Source organism: Petaurus breviceps, unplaced genomic scaffold (assembly GCF_028583685.1).
Source record: "Petaurus breviceps papuanus isolate PSGF00001 unplaced genomic scaffold, PetGlider_PUasm1.0 419, whole genome shotgun sequence".
NCBI classification, from domain to species: domain Eukaryota; kingdom Metazoa; phylum Chordata; class Mammalia; order Diprotodontia; family Petauridae; genus Petaurus; species Petaurus breviceps.
Window position 1 is genome coordinate 210,191 of NW_027186324.1, and position 19,739 is coordinate 229,929.

The window sequence follows — 19,739 nt, forward strand, 5'->3', positions numbered from 1 at the left end:
TCCTTCCAGTGAACAATTGTTGTCTCACAGCTGTTGTGCTGAAGAAAAATGAGTTTGGTATTTATATTTTCTGTGTGACCTTGGTTATCTTTTTGTTTAGTGGAAATATTAGATTAGAGACCTTTTGTGTTTTCTGCCCCATGATTGGGTGTATGTGTTTATGTACTTACTTTTTTTCATTTATATACATACATACATATATGTATGTGAAATGAGGTAAAATAATATACTTTGCTACTATGCTTAACTGTTTAATTTGTCATTAAGATAGCGTATTAGCTATTACTGCATCATATCAGTGTTTATTTTATTGTTTATACTTTTATTTATGTACTTTTCATTGTTGCTGACACATTTTAGTATTTTCTATATTCTTACTCTCACTGACTGGCAATTATTATTTTTCTATGTTTCTCTGAACACTCCTTTAGCATTCTTAAAACCACATCATATAGAGTTTATTTCTTTTAAACCTTATTTTGTAGCTTAAAAGGATTTTATAATGTTACTTTATTATATCTCATTTTGAATAAGCTACCTTTTATAATTATGAAATAGAAATCTCAAAATTAAATTCTCACAAAAAATGTTTGCTGATTTGAGTTCTATATAATATACTCCTGTACAAATATGATAGATTCATTTATCCTAAAAGTTAAAATATTCAAATATTTATTATAAAAGTTAAAAAATGCTTTTTAAAATAAAAAGTCAAAGACTAGACAGTAACAATAATATACTTGGCAAAGGTGTGGTCAGAATTCTGTAGGACTACATATTGTCTAAGATGTATCCTTTGAAATATTTGTGTTTTATAAGTTTTGGCTTCAATTTAAGAACAGCAGTTATTAGAGAAAAAATTTTCTAATCAGTTATACCAGAATAGTTTGGATAACCAGAATGAGGTGGGGACTCACAATTTCATGTACAGCCCTCTTTTTGTGCCCTAATGTGAATATAGATATTCTCATTTTAAAAAAAATTTAATTCCAGAATTAAAAAAAATAAATTTTAAAATTTCAATAAAACTAGGTAATTTTAAAAATGATGGTATATTGAAACTTAAGAAAAAAATACCAAACATTATACAAAATAGATAATATTAGTTCAAATTGTAATGGTTTACAATTTTCACAAAATAAATCTTTTGAGATGCAAAGAGCCTTGAACTGGAAATCAGGAGATTGTGGCAACTCACTTAACTTTTCTGAAACATCAGTTTTTGTCATCTACTGTAAGAGAAGTTAGACTGGATTGGTGGCTGACAAAATGATGACTTCCTGCCCTCCCTAAGAATAGTTCTCACATTTTAAATACAATAAAATTTTATTTAAAAATATAAAAATCATTCTTAGCTCTTCTGACCTTACAAAAGCAAAGGCAGGCATGGAACATAGTTTGCAGTGAGTACTGGACTAGATGATCTCTAAAGTCCCTTCCCATATCTAGCAGTCTGTGATTTTATGACTTTAATTCTATGCCATATGTCTGTATGTTATTTTAGTAGCTTTTGAATTCCCTAATAAAAAAAAAAGTTCAAATGCTTGTTATATTGAGTGGTAGAACTACTGAAGAGAACTGGTCTTGAAATGATTTTTTATTTTCCATTTTAGTAAATAGCACATTTCATATCATAGATATTTATTATGCCTAGTTTGAGTTTGCGTTATTTATAACTGATTCACATAAACATCCTCTATATTGTCAGTATTGACTTGGCTTGGTAATGATTACATTACTCTTACTTTAACATCTTACTCTAAGATCTAACTTACTACATGATCTTCCTCATGGAATTACCTTTGTTTTATAAAGTGCTGATTTGCTTAATAATTTTTACATTGTTTATTGGTGATCCTGCTTTTTCTCAAGCTTTTAATAAAGATGAAAAGCTTTATTTTTTCTTTTTAATAACATATTAGCATATTTTGTTTTATGTGTACCTAACTTTGTTTGATTTTCGTTCTAAATAAAACCAATTTTCATTCGGTGTGAGCAACCAGTTATTAGTGAAACTAAGCATTCCTTTTTTTTCTTTTGAAATAATTTCAACTCTTTCAAGTTCTTTAGAGTTTTCCAAATGCAACACAGATTAATTTTTTAAATTCTAAAGCATTAAAAAAACCCACAACTTTTATCCAAAATCCTTGTATTAGTGACCTTAGCTTTATGTTATGTTTTTAATTTCCCAACATGTCTCATTTTTTTCTACTTTGTAGATAAACAATAAAACTGTAGATTTTCCAAATGGAAAATAAAAAATATCTAGTCATACTGATAGCAGATTTATGTGTTTTAAGTCAATTGTCACTTACCAAATTGTAACTCCCTGTCACTCCCACAGTAAATAACCCTTAAGATAAAAAGCTTAACCAATCAGTTTTCAGTAAAAATCAACAATCTCTAAAATATAAGATGAGTCATATTACTGAGGGAGAGAAGACATGGGATTAAGAATTTCTAGCTGCCATAATTACTGTGACTGACATTTTTGTTATAGGATAAAATCTACAAGAATGTATGCCATAACGGTAAAAGTGATTTTCTTGAAGTCATGAAATATTGCCCTCTAATAGTAATAATATTACATCTCAAAACTACCGACTCCATCTCCTTAGACATGTGGGGTTGTCAACAAGGACAGAAAAGGAGTGAAAAAAAAATCATTTTATGGAACATTCTGTTATGGTACAGATGCCTGTTGTCTTTGGCAATATCTAATTTTCTTAATTATTCACAGTCTTTTGGTCTCATCGATTGGTATTTGCCTACAAAAGTCATTTTTACCTTTTCCGTACATAATGGCCTTTTCCTTTTTAATCAGTCATAATCCAAATAATGAAACATAGGCATAGCTGAACACTTTATTATTAACTTAAATATAAATTTGGGTTTTGCCATCAGACTCTTCACCAACAATTCTGCTCTTGACAAAGTACAGTAACGCTGTTTTGTCACACACAGTTACAAAGTTGTTGTTTTTTTATGAACAAAGGAGCGGAATTAAAAACACCAAGTTGGTCATGAGATATTTTTGTATCATTTGAGTAACTCAAAGCCTGCATATTTACTTTTCTATTTACACAGACGTCAGCCTGTGAGTCCTCCTCCACCGCCAAGGCCAATTTCTCCACCACATACCTATGGCTACATTTCTGGACCCCTGGTCTCAGATATGGATACTGATGTACCAGAAGAAGAAGATGAAGCTGACATGGAGGTAGCCAAAATGCAAACCAGAAGGCTTCTTTTACGTGGGCTCGAGCAGACGCCTGCTTCTAGTGTTGGAGATCTGGAAAGCTCTGTGACTGGCTCCATGATCAATGGCTGGGGCTCAGCCTCAGAAGAAGATAACATTTCAAGTGGACGTTCCAGTGTGAGTTCTTCTGATGGCTCATTTTTTACTGATGCAGATTTTGCACAGGCTGTTGCAGCGGCAGCTGAATATGCTGGTCTTAAGGTAGCAAGACGTCAGATGCAGGATGCTGTGGGTAAGTTTCCTATTTACAAAAATGATTTTAAAATTTTTAAGTGTGTAGCATTGAATTACTGATTATCTTCAAGTATATCTTGTGGCCTATAAAGTAGGTGGAAAATAACAGTATTTTGTATTTTAAAATTGAAACTAAAACCACCAATCACATAAAAGACCAAATTTGATTCAATAATCTACACCCTAATCCAGCCTCCACTCAGCTTATTTTCCACTAAAGTGCAAGTCTGACGATGTTATACCAACTCCCTTATTTAATAAGCTTCAGAGGTTCCGTTTTACCTCTGTGATAAAATATTCAGTCCTCTGTTTGGCATTTCCATCCTTCCCTTCCAACCTTATGACATGTTACTCTCCTACATGCATTCTCTGGCCTAGCCAAACTGGCCTTCTCACTGTTTCCTGGATACTTCATCTCCCATCTCTGTGTCTGGACACTGGGTCTGTCCTATGCATGGAATGCTCTCCCTTCTCTCTTCCACTTCCTAGAATCCCTTGTTTCCTTCAAGTATAAATGAGCCAACGAATGAAAAAAAATTATTAAGCATTACATTTATTAAGCATTATACTAAGCACGGGAGATACAAGTATAAGCAAGCAAATCTTCGATCAAAAAGTTTATAATCTAATAGGGGAAGACAACACATGAGAGTGGGGAGAGTGGGCTTGGGTCAGGGCAAGATAAGATGAAAACATAATCAGAACCTAAAGGTCTCCAGTTCCAGGGGGAGATGGATCCTGGAGTGCAAGAGGCACATTCTGACAGTGGGGCTAACTTTTTGTATGAGCCCTTTCCTGTTCTCTGCTGCCAGTTACTAGTGCCTACCCCCTGCAGAATTATCTTGTAGCTGCTTTGTATGGGTTTTGTGTATATCTTTATATGTCTATTAAAATGTAAACTCTTGGGGTAACTAGATGGTGCAGTGAATAGTGCACCATCCCTGGAGGCAGGAGGACTTGAGTTTAAATCTGACCTCAGACACTTAACACTTACTAGTTGTATGACCTTGGGCAAGTCACTTGACCTTGATTGCCTTGTCTTCCTCTTCCTCCCTCCCTCCCAAATGTAAGCTCTTCAGAGTAGAGAATCTTTCACTTTTGGCTTTTTATCCTAACATCTAGCACAGTTGTACAGTTGTACCTACTTATATGGAAGGCATTCTGCTAAATATTAGGGACAAGATCAATTGTTTCATCAGCTCAGCAGCCTCTGATGTGAGAAATACTTGTACCAATACAGATCACAACCTCACAAAATACGTATAGAGTAATTAGATTTAGTAAAGGAATCCCATGGTGTTGCCGGAGACACAGAGAAAGTGGTTAGGTAACTTGCCCACAGTCACATAGCTAAGGCAGACTTCAAATGCAGGCCTCTTCCTAACAAATCCTAGCATTCTGTTCATCAAGTCATACTCTCTCTGGAGTAGAGATACATCAATGAAATTAAATGCATATCTTGCCTAAGTAGAATATGTATTGGGGTACAGCAGTTTGTTGATAAATGTTTAACAAATATTTATCTGGGGGGGGATGAACACATGACATGCTATTAAGTGTAATCTGCATCCTTTTCTTCATTTCTTTCTAAAGTCTAGACAATCAACAAATAAAGAGGGGGTATGGGAATGAGGAAAGGAGAAAGTAGGCTGTTAGATAGGACTTGAAGGAAGCCAAGAGTTGAGGAGGTAGAAAATTCCACTAAAAATGCCTAAAATCTGGAGAAGGGAGTATCTTTTTGTAGAAGGCCAGTATCATTATACAGAATATATAAAGGAGAAGAAGGTACAAGAGGACTGAAAAGGTAGGAAGGAGTTAGATTGTGAAGGGCTTTGGATGCCAGAGGATTTTATATTTGATCCTGGAGGCAATAGGGAGCCACCAGAGTTAACTGAACAGGAGAATGACATGGTCAGAATTGAACTTTAGGAAAATCAGATTGACACTTGAATGGAATATAGATTGGAGAGGGGAAAGACTTAAAGCAAGGAAACTGACCATTATTGCCATAGTCTAAACATGAGGTGAGGAGGGCCTAGACAGGGTGGTGGCAGTGTCAGAGGAGAGAAGGAGGTATATTTGAGAAACATCATCTCATTTAATCCTTTAAATACTATGATATAATTAATACAGACTTTTGAGATATTAAGTCTCTTGTACATAAATGTGAGTCTTTTCTTCATGAAGGCAGAGAAAGAGTGCTTAGAGCTATGAAAAGAATAAAACCTATCCTAAAAACTGAGTGTCATTTGTAGCCAAGGCCCTCCCTTCCAAGGATTCTGAATCATGCCCTGCTAAGAAATATGAGTACTGGTTTGTGCTACACAAAAGTGATTTGTGCTTGTGCACACCTTCAAATATTAGATAGCACAAGTAATCATTTCTGCAATTTTGGATTGTTGGTATAATAAAGGTTAAAAGTACTTGGTCCTCCCATGGATATTCAGAACAAATGTATGAAAGGAAGGGAAGGATTAGTTCTGTTCTGAGGAACTGAGAAGAGGAAAGAGAAGGGAGGGCAAAAGGAATACAGTAATGTAGAAACAAGGAAGGGGGTGGAATTTGCTATTCCTTATAATCAGTTTCTTTGAGAATAATATTCAAATATGGATGAAGAGATGAGGGACACAGGAATCAGATATTTCAATTTCCTCTGAAAAGGACAAAGTAAGGTTGAACATACATTGAGAAAATTTGGCATAAAAAAGCAATAGAAATGCCAAAAAGAAGAGGGGAATTGAAATACTTAAAAGAAGGCATAAAAGAGAACAAGCTCAGGGAAAAACACAGACAAGCACAATTATGTTCAAAGTAATGTGTCAAGTGTATTATTTACTCTTTTTTTTTCAAATGCTTTATTAACTTCTGGTTTACATCATTCATTGCCGCCAGATTTTGAGTTACAAATTTTTTCCCTGTTTTTCCACTACCCACCAGCCCAAAATAGCGGTATCACAAGATATCCCCTCCTCCAATCTGCTTTCTCCCATATCTTCTTCCATGCCCCCTTTGACTATTCCAGCAGGTCATGGTAGATCTCTATGCCCCAATGCCGGTATATCTTATTTTCCATGTTTTGCTCCTTTTTGTCCCCAAAATGGGAGTCTAATTTTGGATTCTTCTGTTTGCTTTGTTTCCTTTGCCTGGTCATGTCTCCCCTCAGTCACTTGACCCCTGGGCTTTTTGCCACCATAGGACTCTGCCACCAGACAGGGGAACTATGTACCAATCACTCGGTTTTTCTAAGCTGCCAAAGGTATTAGTTGGGTGCCCTCTTTGAAGCCTCCACACACTCTGGCCAGCTGGTCACATACCCCAGGACCTCCACCCTAGACTGCAATCCAGATCCAAGCAGGTTAAAGCAAGAGCAATTATCCCTCAGACTGGTTGCTTGGTCCCCCTGTACTCTGCAGGCCAGGAGCTGAAGCTGCCACATGGGAGTGGCTGCATGGGATGCCTCAGCAGCTTCTTGCCCCGGGGGAAGAGGCCAACAGCACTCCCAACTACTGGATCCCAAAGTGCAGACCGCACTGACCTCTCACTTTGTCCTTAGCATCTATGTGTTGATAATTCTGGAAATGGCTACAGCTGCTGGTGATCTGGAGTCCCTCCAGCCTCTGGTTGGTCAGGCCCACCCTGGGACTAAAACTTTGACATGGGGCTAGGCTCGGCTCCCAGAGAGCTGTGCTGGCCCATTCCGGCTGGCCTGCCAGGCTGTCCTCAGCAGGAGGCTAGCTTCTTTGTGTCATTTTGTGGGTTCTATAGCTCCAAAGTTTGTTCAGAGTCCCCTTTTATATGAATTGGGGGAGGTGGAAACTATTTACTCTCTTTTTGAGTGAGTTGAATGAAGACTCAGGATTTCATAGGGAAACCTCTTTTTATGTTCTGTTGTATATATGGAAATTTTTTTGACATTTAAGTACAAAATTAAAAGTGTTTTTAATAAAAAAAAGGGAAGGGATCAGGAGATCTGACAGCCATCTGAAAATAAGTCAATATTATCTTCTAAATATTTTTGTCCTGTAAGTCTTTTATATTAAAAATGATTTTAAAAAATCCTAACATATTGTGATATTTTATTTTCCTCATGTAAATATTTTAATAAGAGTTTATCCCTAATGATCTAGAAATTAGGACTTTTTTTTGCTTTTTGGAGGGGATAGGGCAGGGCAATTGGGGTTAAGTGACTTGTCCAATGTCACTCCACTAGTAAATGTTAAGTGACTGAGACTGGATTTGAAATCAGATTCTCCTGTCTGCAGGGCCGGTGCTGTATTCACTGTGTCAACTAGCTGCCCCAAATTAGGACATTCTTTTTTTTTTGGAGGGCAGTTGGGGTTAAATGACTTGCCCAAGGTCACACGGCTAGTTTTTGTGTTAAGTGTCTGAGACTGGATTTGAACTCAGGTTCTCTTGACTCCAGGGCTCACTGCGCCACCTAGCCATGCCAAATTAGGACATTCTTGATGCTGACTTTTTTCCCCACTCATTTTTGTTTCTTGTGGAAACTTTTTGTTTGCTCAAGTACCTTTTTGTTTCCTCTTTTCCCTGTCAGCAGCATATTTTGAATTTCACTCATCATTTCATTTTTCTGCTTATTTCAGTAATTGAATGGATCCATGATGTCATCCTTGTAGATTCTTTTTCCATTATTGAAAACTGTCATCCTTCTCATCCTATGAGACTCTCTATCTAAACCTTTCTGTAGATCCTCCACAAACATTTCAGAAGAGAAGCCAGCATCTTTCCTCTGTTTCTTTTTAACATTTTGTTAATACCAGTAAAATCCTTGTACTGTCTATCATCCATCATCTTTTAAGTGACAGACCCATGTCTTTTTCCAATCCCACTTCATGCAAATTTTCTCGTCCAAATGATCACCACATGAAGATAAAATCAGACTGGAGAATACACATCAGCCACAAAATCTGCTATGCATTCTGGATTTCCTGAACTTTGGGATATGCAGCAACACAGATATTAGTCAGTGCCTGGGTCCAAGATACGATGACTGAAGGAGATGCCTATGTGGGAATTTTATTAAATATTCCCTCCTCAGCTTATGAGGTTCAGATGGTAAAAGAGAATGTCCAAGAGTGAAACACTTTTTCAAGTCTTGTTTTTGAGAAGCTTATAACAACAGATAGGGACTGTGCTAAGAAACCTACTGTCTCTGAAACCTCATTGTAGCAAGTAGGTGATCTTGAAGGCTATGCCAAATAGAAATAAGCTTTGAGATGTACTACCCACCTGGAAAGCTTACAGCATGAACACAGTGAAATACTGTCTGTTTGTTGTCCAAGAACCAATCAGTTTAGATAAACTTAGCAAAACTCATCATTGGAGTGGCTGTTTGAAAAGCAGATAGACTGTTTTCCAAGTCATAGAGAGATTGTAACCAACATTGATAGAGATTGAACTCATGCATTGCAAAAATCACAAATCCTCAGAAGTATTAAAATTACTGTCACTAAAAAAAATAGCTACTGAGATTAAAATCCAAGTTGTGAATCTACAGTAATCTTCATGGTGATACATGCTACTGTTGCTATAAATCCCCATCATGAATAATCCATTTTATATATTACTTATTCATGATTCTGATGCAGGAGGATAATATCCAACGTATCTTAGCCTATAACTATAATGTATGCATTATAAAAGCAGGACTTAAATTACTTGAGTTATCCAGCCAGAGACCTTCTGGATTGGCAGTTGCATGAATGATCTTTAAGGGGAGAAAAATCTCTGCGTGTTGATCAAATGTATATAATTTTAAATATCCCTCATAAGGAAAACATTGAAAGCCACATATTTTAAGTGATTGCTTTTGTTTTAGTTTATTTACAAGTTCACAATAGGTAAGTGAAATCAGGTAACTTAAACTACTGTTTACAAATGACATTAAGAATATGTGTGTTTCAGTTTTTTTAAATCAAGCCAAATGGTGAAATAAAGTTGAAAGTTCAAACTTAAAAGGCTGTTGAATCTTAAGGTCTACATCAGATGATTTATATACAGCAGAGTAAATTTAGTTGCAGCCTTAATGTTTTCATGGATTTTTTTGGTTTATTCATCATTGATTTTCTCATTTTTATCTGATTTAATACTTTACTTCATTATCATGTAGAGGTTCTCCATTTGTGTTCTTCAAGTAATGTGAGTGAAATTTACTATTAGGCTTTTGTTTTTTTAAGAAATGGTTCCATTTTATGACTTAACATTGAAACTAATATGAATGAATGAATTCACTATTTTTCACTTGATTCCTTTATTGCTTAATGTTTACTATTTAATATGCTTCAGTTACCATATTTTTATTTGTAGCTATTTATTCAACACGGATACATTCCAAAATGCATATGTCATAAGGTATACTATTTCAGGTTCATTGGTAAAACTTTCTTATTGTGCAATAGTAAAAATTTGTGTTTGTGACTTTTTCTGTTATTTTCTGTTATACAAAGCAGTAGAGGGCAAGCACATCAAGCACTTTGTTGTGATGTCTCCATTGCAATTCTGAGTTAAATATACCATGTCTGTTGTGGAATCTTCTGTCTTCATTGATCAACCAGGCATAGTGACAGAAAGCACTGATATGATTAATGTCAGATAATGCCAGTTTTTGACTGAAAGACATGCATTATTCCTTTGGAAATGAATAAGCTTAGTCGACCAAGATCCCTAGAACCAATAAAATAAAACTATTTAAAGAAACAAAACAAACAAAACACCTCCTCATCCTAAAACCCAGGAACTGCCACAGTGAGAAAATATTTTGGGTGACTAACCTTTGGCAGATTTCAGAAGCCTAGACTAGATCAATCTTAAGTGGTCTAAATAAAAACTATACCATTATAACAATATGTATCTGAAAAAGTAAGTATAAATTATCCATTTCAGTCTTTGTCCTTTATTTTAACATTTACAAAGTGGAATGTGGGATTTTCCTTTTTTTTTTTTTAAAGGAAAACCAGTGATGTATTTTGATTCTGATATGTTGGGGTTTCTTTTTAGGCCGCAGGCATTTTCACGCATCACACTGCCCTAGACCCACCAGCCCTGTATCTACAGACAGTAACATGAGTGCTGCTGTAATACAGAAGGCCCGACCAGCCAAGAAACAAAAACACCAGCCAGGACATCTGCGCAGAGAAGTCTACACAGATGGTAAGGACATTGAAATAGATGAAAACCTTGATAAATTTTTCTGTTTTACCCAGTATCTGTATGGGGAGGAAAACTTTGTAACACATGTAAAATCACACTAAATATTTACTGTTTCAAGTTTTATACTACAAAATATTATTGTTTTCTGCAGTCGGTTTCTAGTACCTTTGGGACAGAGTCATTACAAAAGCATTTTTCAGTTTTCTTATAAGCTGATTATTTAAGATATTAGATTAATGCTTAAATGTATAGGAAAAATAGCTTGTCATATAAAAAATAATCATAAAATTAAATTTTCATTAAGTTAATGTAACAATAAATTCTCCATGTCCACCTTTTTCATGAACAATTTAGTATTCAAACAGAAGACAATGAACTCTTTTGAATTTTAATTTTACCTACAGTATTATTACAGCCATTTTATGGACCAAAAAGCAAAATCTAATCATTTTCCCTCATGCCTTCACACACAATATCAACTCCTGCTGAAAAGGTAATGCTTGTATTCTCCAGGGAGTATAGTAGGATGATGCAAACATTGTGATGTTGTCTAGAGAAAGCCTTTAATGAAAGTGCCTCAGATGGCCCAGCATTTATTAAACCACCACCTTCCCATTTTACAAAACAACCCAAGGGCTTTGTTAGAAATTCATGTAAGATCAATTCTTCCAGACTTACCCATCTTGTCAAGTTTGCTAAATTTGCTAAAGAAGGGTGTCACAGTCATCCCCCCCCCCCCCAATTTGGTTCTCAGCAACAATCTGATTAGGACTTTCATTACCAGTCAGCAATTTTTCAAAGAGGTGCATCATTTGCCATTATCATATGAAAGCCTAATATTATAGATTCTTATCCAAGGTTACAAGGAGGGTTTTTTGAGCCACTTCTCCCTGTGATTCCTGCCACTTGACAGAAAAATTTAATACAAAGCTCACAGCATGATGAGCACAAGTAATTTTGCAATGAGTGGCTGTCCATGCTATTATCTGTACTTTATTTCCAGTATTTTCTCTCACCAGCATCTATCTGATATAATACTACATTAAATACTGGCATGACACAGTGCACCTGGGCCTTCTGGCTTCTGCCCAGGCCCCTTTTGTCAGTGAAACTGAGTTGTCAGAATATTATCTGATTTCAAAGAGTTATTACTGTGTCTTTGTACATGTTTGCTTCTACAGAGGGACAGACATAAGGTGTAAATTTCCAAAGTATACCAGCAATTTTACATTTATGAGATCCCTGCAATGGCATTTTACATGGTTTTATAGACATTTTATCAGTTTTCATTATCTAGAAGAGAGTACTCTTAGCAGAAACAACTGCCTAAACATCCAACACTGATATGAACACTGACGTAAAACATAAGAGAAAATCTGAATGGATTCTGTATGTGAGGGGTTTTTGTTTATTTGTTTTTTTTATTTATACTTGAATTTGACAATTAACTGCTCTTCTGTTTTTCTGCTTAATTGATAATGCGCCAAGTTGGACTACATGGAGCCATAGTTAAAAAATTGCAGCGGGTTTAGTAAATGTGATCAGTATTTATTTTGCAACCTTTCTCAGGTGCTTCTTTCAACATGTTTTCTAATTACACATAAATTCTGGCTGAGCTCTGCATGATCACTGTTGGACAGTGTAGTGATCTATAATCAAGAAATAATTTGCTGATTTTAGGAATGTTAAGAAACTAATTTAGAATTTGACAGAAAAGATGCATTCTTGTATCTGAAATACTAGTGAATACTCTACCATGAAAACATACTCAGAATATTATGAGAATAGAATAGCCTATGGTATATACTAATTAGTATCTGTAATTGTACATTTACTTTGCTCTTCACTTACCTAATTTTTTTAACGTGTTGATATCAAAGAAATTTTTTCTTGTACTGTTCCTATCACAAAAGTTTATTTTATTTTGTAAATTCAGTGACTGGTAAGAAAAGAAACTCAGTGAATTGAACCATTGTAATATGACTGTTTCCTGATTGTTTTGCATTTATTAATAACTTGAATGCCATATGAATTTATTTTCCAATATTTAAAATAATTACTAGTAATAGATTGTCATGGCCTCAAGTTTTATGTAGCTGAATGAAAATTATTTTCCACAATTTCTGGGCAGTGTTATTAAATATGAACTATTGGTTACATGAAATAGTTTAGTGAGAGGGAAGATTTTTATGATTCCATTAGAAAAAGGAAAGAATACAAACTTTGAAAGATAGTAAAATAAGCTAAACATTGTTGTGTGAATTACTGGGAAAAGTAATAAAGTTCTCTTTTTACTTCTTTATGGGGGTAAAGTTGATGAACTAAAATCTGTAACATAGACTGTTAGCAGTATTTAATACATATTCTCTATGTATACCAAGTATTAGTGGGTTTGGGGGAGAGAGTTTTCCTCCCACATTAAAATAATAAAATTTTGTTCTTAATTTGAAATAAAGAAATATAAAGAAAAAAGGAAAACAGAAAGAAGAGTAAAGAAATTGTCCTGATGACTCAATTAGTGCAGAATGATATTAGTTGGTTGTATGCTCAATAGACAAACACAAGTCCTTGCTTAATGTGGAATTCACTTATTCATTAAACTTATATGTGTCATAAGAGCCTACTACGTGCAAAGTACTGTCCTAAGCACTCATGTCCGACAGAACATAAAATAGTTTCCATGTGTTTATAATTCATAGTCTTGCTTCATATATAGATCAGGAGAAATTTTATGAATATTTAATGAGTATAAATTTTACAGAGTTAAACCAAGCAGAAGCACATTTCTAGAAGCTACTTTCAATCCTTCCTACCCTCTCTTTTCAACCTTTCTGAACCATTTATATACTCGATTTAGAAACCAAATTTGCTTTATTTCTACAACCCCACTTTTCATAAATTATAAATTTACCACCTTCTCTGAAGCAGTGTTGTTTTGACAATTTATCACTAATTAGAAGACCTTGAGATTTTAAGCATTAAGCTAAGTAAGAGCACAAGACCTCTGTAGTGAGTCAGTGTACGGAATTTTCCACATACATTGTCCTTTTATTAGACTGAATCCTACTTTAATAATGTTTTATTTTTAACAAAAAATTAATACATAGAAAGACTAGTCTTATGAATGCCTGTGTCTTTACTTATGTGTATATATGTGTTTATGTATATAGTAATCAAGCAAACTAGTTTTTTAACTCAAATAAATGTCTAATTATGAAAATGCTATTTGCCAGTCTGTGAACTAGAAAAGCTTTTTAATTAGTTTAAATTCCCAATCCTAAAGTTTTTTTTTCCATAATACCAATAGAGAAGTTAGTTAGAAAATGTGGTTTCACAAGGAGTATGTTGAAATTTTAATTCATTGTCTTTTTCTCAAATTTTCCATCTTCCTCTTTATTTTCTCTTTACTCATCTCCAAGATACCCCTGCTTTGCTATCATAGAGATAATTTTAACTTCTCCCTCAGTATCTCTCTCCCTCATCATTTTTCTAGCAATTCTTGTTCCAAAATGTTTCTTGGATTTGTTTCTTCCTTTCCATTTTACAGCCACCATCCTAATTTAAGTTCTTATCCATTCATATATTGATCACTTCAGCAGCCTTCTGCTAGTGTTCTTCCTACCATCAATCTCTCCTACATTCCATTTGATCTTACATATAACAGCCAGAGAGTTCTCAAAAAATAATTTTTATTTTGTTTCTTTCTGCACAAGAATTTTTAATGTCTCCCCACTAGAACAGCCTACACTTCATTCAGTACCTCTCAGTGTAAACCCTATCCTTTAGAAGTAGGCAGTCTTACTGTTTCCTAACACAGAGAGCAGGACTAGTATCAATAAGTGGAAGTCGAAGGTGATTGATAATAGCTCAATATAATTTAACACACCATTTGCTTCAGTTCTCTTTTATTAACACCTATGGTATGTAAGTCATTGTATTACGATCTACAATAAGATGAGAAAAAAGGTCATACTGTTTCTCAGGGAGCTCATGACCTAATAGGAGAAACATGGCATAATTCAGTCAGGTCCACATTTCCACCTATTATACTGATGTTCGTGAAATGTTCTCTTGTCCATAATGCCTTCCTTCCTCTTCTCTCTCACTACTACTCCATGTCCATTACTTTCAGAACTCGAACAAAACTCTTAAGCCTCCTCTACTGAACTAAGGAAAACAGCTCCACATGATGGCTAGAATGCTGTACATAGATTAAGGAAAACCTTGACCCTTACTAAACCGTGTTTAACTATGGGCAAGTCACGCATCTTCATAGAGCTTCATTTTAAGCCTCTATAAAATGCGAATCATGATGCTGTATTATTTAGGCTCAAACAAGTTAATATATGTGTGTGTGCATGTGTGTATTTTGTAGGTATTAAAAGGCTGTGTCAGTTATTTCTATTGTTTTTTAACTAGCTCTCACTATTTTCTTCAACATTTTATATATCTTCTTTCTTCTCTACTCTCTTATTTCTGAAGGCATCATAATTTTTCCTGATTTAAAAAAAAATTATCAGAGCTATTGTTTAGACAAAAATTCCGTAACTCAGTTTATTAGACTAAAGTACATGTTTTCTGAGGTACCAATAAATTTAGTATTTTCCCCAAAATTGATCATTCAGGCTCCCATATCATAAGATTGTTTTTCCTCCTATTTCTAAACCAAATAGTGTGTGTGTGTGTGTGTGTGTGTGTGTGTGTGTGTGCGCGTGTGTGTGTGGGTGGGTGGGTGTGTGGGTGGGTGTGTTTAAGACATAAAGGGCTTTGCAGTCAGTTCTTGGAAGCTCACAATTTTTAGTCCATTTAATTATGCAGTTTAATCCAATGCAAGTTGCTTGGTTAGTTCAGTGCCTAAGCTTTAATGAGAAGATATCATGGGATATCTAGGTTTATAATACTAAAAAGGTAGATAGTAATGAATTCTTATATTTATCCTGTTTTTCATACTGAGGTATTTGTTAAACTTCATTAAATTTGACTAACAAGACTGAGATGATAACTTTTTAGAAGTATAAAAGAAAAATCCAACTATTTCTGGTTTTGTTTATTTTTCCTCCATTTCATGACAGTCTTTCAGACTATATTTACTAAGTAATTTCTGCATGCAAGGCACACTATACTATAAGAGACATAGGAAACTAAAAAGATTACAGGATTATCCTGTAATCCATGATAAGTTCTTATAGAGCTGATAAAGGGATAAACAATGTGCATAAACAGCTATATAACAGAATATTAATTTAATTATAGTAAGAGAGGTATAAAGTATTAATATACCTCAAAGCAGAAGAGATTGTTTTCTTTGGGAGCAGGGTGAAGGAGACAGGGGCAGGTGGAGAAAGCATCTTGTACAATGTAAACACTTTGAGGAGAGGAATGGTTTCATTTTTACAGAAACTTAAGCACGACCTTGCTGGCATGTTGAAATGAGCACAACTGTTTGGTGATTTGGACATTCTTTAGCTTTGTTCTTCTTTAGAATTGGGACATAAACTGATCTTTTCCAGTCCAGTGGCCACCACTGAGTTTTGAAAATTTACTGGTATATTAAGTATAATACTTTAACAGCATCATCTTTTAGGATTTTAAATACCTCACCTGGAATTCCATCACCTCCACTAGCCTTATTACTAGCAAAGCTTCCTAAGGCCCATTTGATTTCATTCTCTTGGATGTCCGTCTGGCTCTAGATATGTATCCATACCATCATGGTATTCATGATGATAAAATCTTTCTTGTATAGTTCTTCTATATATTCTTGCCACCTCTTTTTAATCTCTTCTACTTCTGTTAAGTTCCTGCAATTTTTGTCTTTTATCATGCCCATTTCTCCATGAAATGTTCCTTGGATATCTCTGATTTTCTTGAAGAGATTTCATGTCTTTCCCATTTTTTGTTTTCTTTTATTTCTTTGCATTGCACATTAAATAAAAAAAAATCCACCTTATCTCTTCTTGCTTGGCTCATCAAACAACCATTTTATTTTCTTGGTCTTCTTTTTCTTTGGGATTTTTTTTACTGCTTCCCCCTATACAATATTACAAACTTCTTTCCATAGTGCCTGTTTCCAGGTGTTCTGTCTACCAAATCTACTCCCTTAAATCTACTCACCACTTTCACTTCATATTCAAAAGGAATGGTATTTAGATCCTACCTATAAGGTCTAATGGTTTTTTCTACTTTTTCTTTTTATTAATTTAAAGTCTGAATTTTTCAATCAGAAGCTCATGTCCTGATCCTGAGCTCCAGGAATATAATCCATCTGATTTCAGTATTGACCATCTGGTAAGGTATATGTGAGTTGCCTGTTGGGTTGTTGAAAAAGAGTGTTTGCTATCACCAGCCAGTTATTTTGACAAATACCTGTCTCTGCCCTGCTTCATTTTGTACTCCAAGACCAAACTTTGCTGTTTTCCAAGCTATTTTTTTTATTTCCTACTTAAGCATTCCAGTCCCCTATGATAAATGTGACATCTGTTTTGGTCTTATTTTTAGAAGATGTTGTAGGTCTTCTTAGAACTGATCAACTTTTGGCCTCTTTAGCATCAGTAGTTGGAGCAAAGACTTGTATTGTTGTGATATTGAACAGTGTGTGTTGGATTCAAACAAATACCGTTTTCATTTTTGAGATTATACCCTTCTACTGCTTTTCTTACCCTTTTATTGATGATGAAGGCTACTCCATTTCTTTTAAGGGATTTTTGCCTACAGTAGTATATATAATGATCACCACCCATTCAATCCACTTATTGACACACAAGATGTCAGTGTAATCCATCTTCTGTTTGGCCACTTACAGACCTTACATTCTAGGTTTTTATGCAGCATTGGATTTTCTTTTCATCACCAGACACATTCAGAGCTGAGCTTCCTTTCATCTTTGGCCCAGCCATTTAATTTTCTGGATAGTTGTTCTCTGTTCTTCTCCATTAGGATACTGGACACCTTCCGACCTGAGGGACTCATCTTCCAGTGTCATATCTTTTATCATTTTAATAACTTATTCATAGGGTTTTCTTGGCAAAGATACTGGAGTAATTTGCCATTTCCTTCTCCAGTGGATCACCTTTTGTCAGAATTCTCCACTATGACCTGTCCATCTTGGGTAACCCAGCATAGCATTCCATGGAACTATGCAAGCCTCTCTGCCATGGCATGGCAGTCATCCAGAACGGGGAGATTCACTTCCTTTAGTTCTATTTCTGGAACATCTGTCAGTCTGCTTCCTTGTGTTCTTCTCCTTCCTCCACCCCCTCAGCTGGCTTTCCCTTTGTACCGTTACAGCCTCAATGTATTTCTTCTCTCCAAGGTCTTTTAGATCCAGGCAAACCTACCACCACTCTTCACTGTTGGCTGACTTGGATGTATAAATTCTTGTGCAGTCGAGGATGAACAAAAAGAGGAAATCATCTCATTATTTTGTAAACCTGAATTTTATTAATACCGTCTCAAAATCAGAGAACATTAGATCTAGAAGGGTATATAAAGAACATCTATTTATAAACAGCTAAAAAAGAGGAAAACATTTGTTGAATGAACAAATTGTAGCCTTCAAAGTTTAAGGAATTTAATGACATACCATCTTGCATCTATAAAAAATCCTCTAAAACATCAGTAAAATGAAAATTATTTACAATTTAATTAGAGTTTACAAAGGAAATGTGTTGTAGTCTTATAGCTGAGATGGAAAAAAAAAGATCATTTTATTTGTCAGCTTCATTGCTATATACTTTTAAGTTTACCTACTATTAAAGTATTAAAACAGGGTCTTGAACCCAGGACCTTTTACTCTCTATTCAGAGAATCACAGAATCTCTGAGTTAAGGATCTGAGAAATTATATAGTTCACCTCGCAATTGAGCAGGGATCCCTTAAAAAAAATCAATTGCAAACAATTATCCAGCCTGTTCTTAAAGACCTCAAATCATGAAGAACTCACTCCTTCCTAAACCAGCTCTTTCCACTTTTGAACCACTGTAATTACTAGGAAATATTTCCTTTTATCAATTTATCCATTTTATCAAAATTTATCAAAAAATCAATTTATCAATTCAAAACTTTAAAGTTTACCACTGCTTCATGTAATGCCCTGTATCCTATTCCATAGAACTTCAAATACTTTAAATGACCTCTTATCCTAATTGTCTTCTCTGCTAGGCATAAACACCACACAATTCATTGATCTCTTACTACCAGTTCCATAACTTCCCACCGCCAATTTCCTAATCTTAAAAAAAAATAATTACAGTTATTATTATTAGGGAAATGGATTACAGCACCTTCCTATCAAATGCTTAATAGTTCTAAATGCTATGATCCTTAGATTATCTTCACATGGCATGCTGGTCATTCTCTTTATGCACTCCAGCTTGTTTGTTTGAACACATTTTTCCTATTATAATCCCCATAACTGAATATACCATTTCCCACATAATCTAACCTATTGTAACAACTCTCATTCCAGAAATTATGTTTTTATTAACACAGCCAAATATAGCGTTAATTTTTTTGGTTGCCACATCATACTGTCAACTCAGTTTGTTTCCAGACCCCTTAAACCATCAGATTTTTTTTCCCCATAAACTATTGTGTAGTGTCATTTCCCTCATCCTACACTTATGTAGTTGATTTTTTAACTTATTTAGAAATCTGTCCACTTATCATTAATATATTTTGTTATATTCAGTTTGGTGCATTATTCTGGCCTGTAAAAATGTGCTTAGAGCCTATCTTGGTCATCAAGGATATTTAGAATCCTTCCAAGCTTCATGTCATCTTTGTTTTAATGAATCTGCTATGGGTATCTTCAACAGTAATTTGAAAAAAAATGTTCAACAGAAGGCTGAAGAGAGATCCCTGTGATATTCTATTTAATACCTTCCTATGGGCTGGCATCAACCCATTAATTGGTGTTCTTTGGGTGCCTTCAATAGCCAGTCATGAACATACCTAATTATGCTATCTTTCAGTCCATGTCTCTATTTTCTCCACAAAACTATTGTGGAAAAGATGCTTTGTTAAACACCTTGCTGAAATCCAATTATTCTTTGTCTATGACATTTCCCTGATCTGT

General features: G+C 34.8%; 1 protein-coding gene across 2 annotated transcripts in view; it reads left to right on the plus strand.

The window, feature by feature from the left end:
* The window catches only part of ROBO1 (roundabout guidance receptor 1), a 210,131-nt gene that overhangs the window by 176,565 nt on the left and 13,827 nt on the right, over positions 1–19,739 (plus strand). For both annotated transcript variants that reach the window (XM_069100504.1, XM_069100505.1), the window contains 2 exons: positions 3,088–3,491; positions 10,511–10,663. In XM_069100504.1, coding sequence (XP_068956605.1) covers positions 3,088–3,491; positions 10,511–10,663 — 557 coding nt within the window. The remainder of the gene's footprint in view (positions 1–3,087; positions 3,492–10,510; positions 10,664–19,739) is intronic.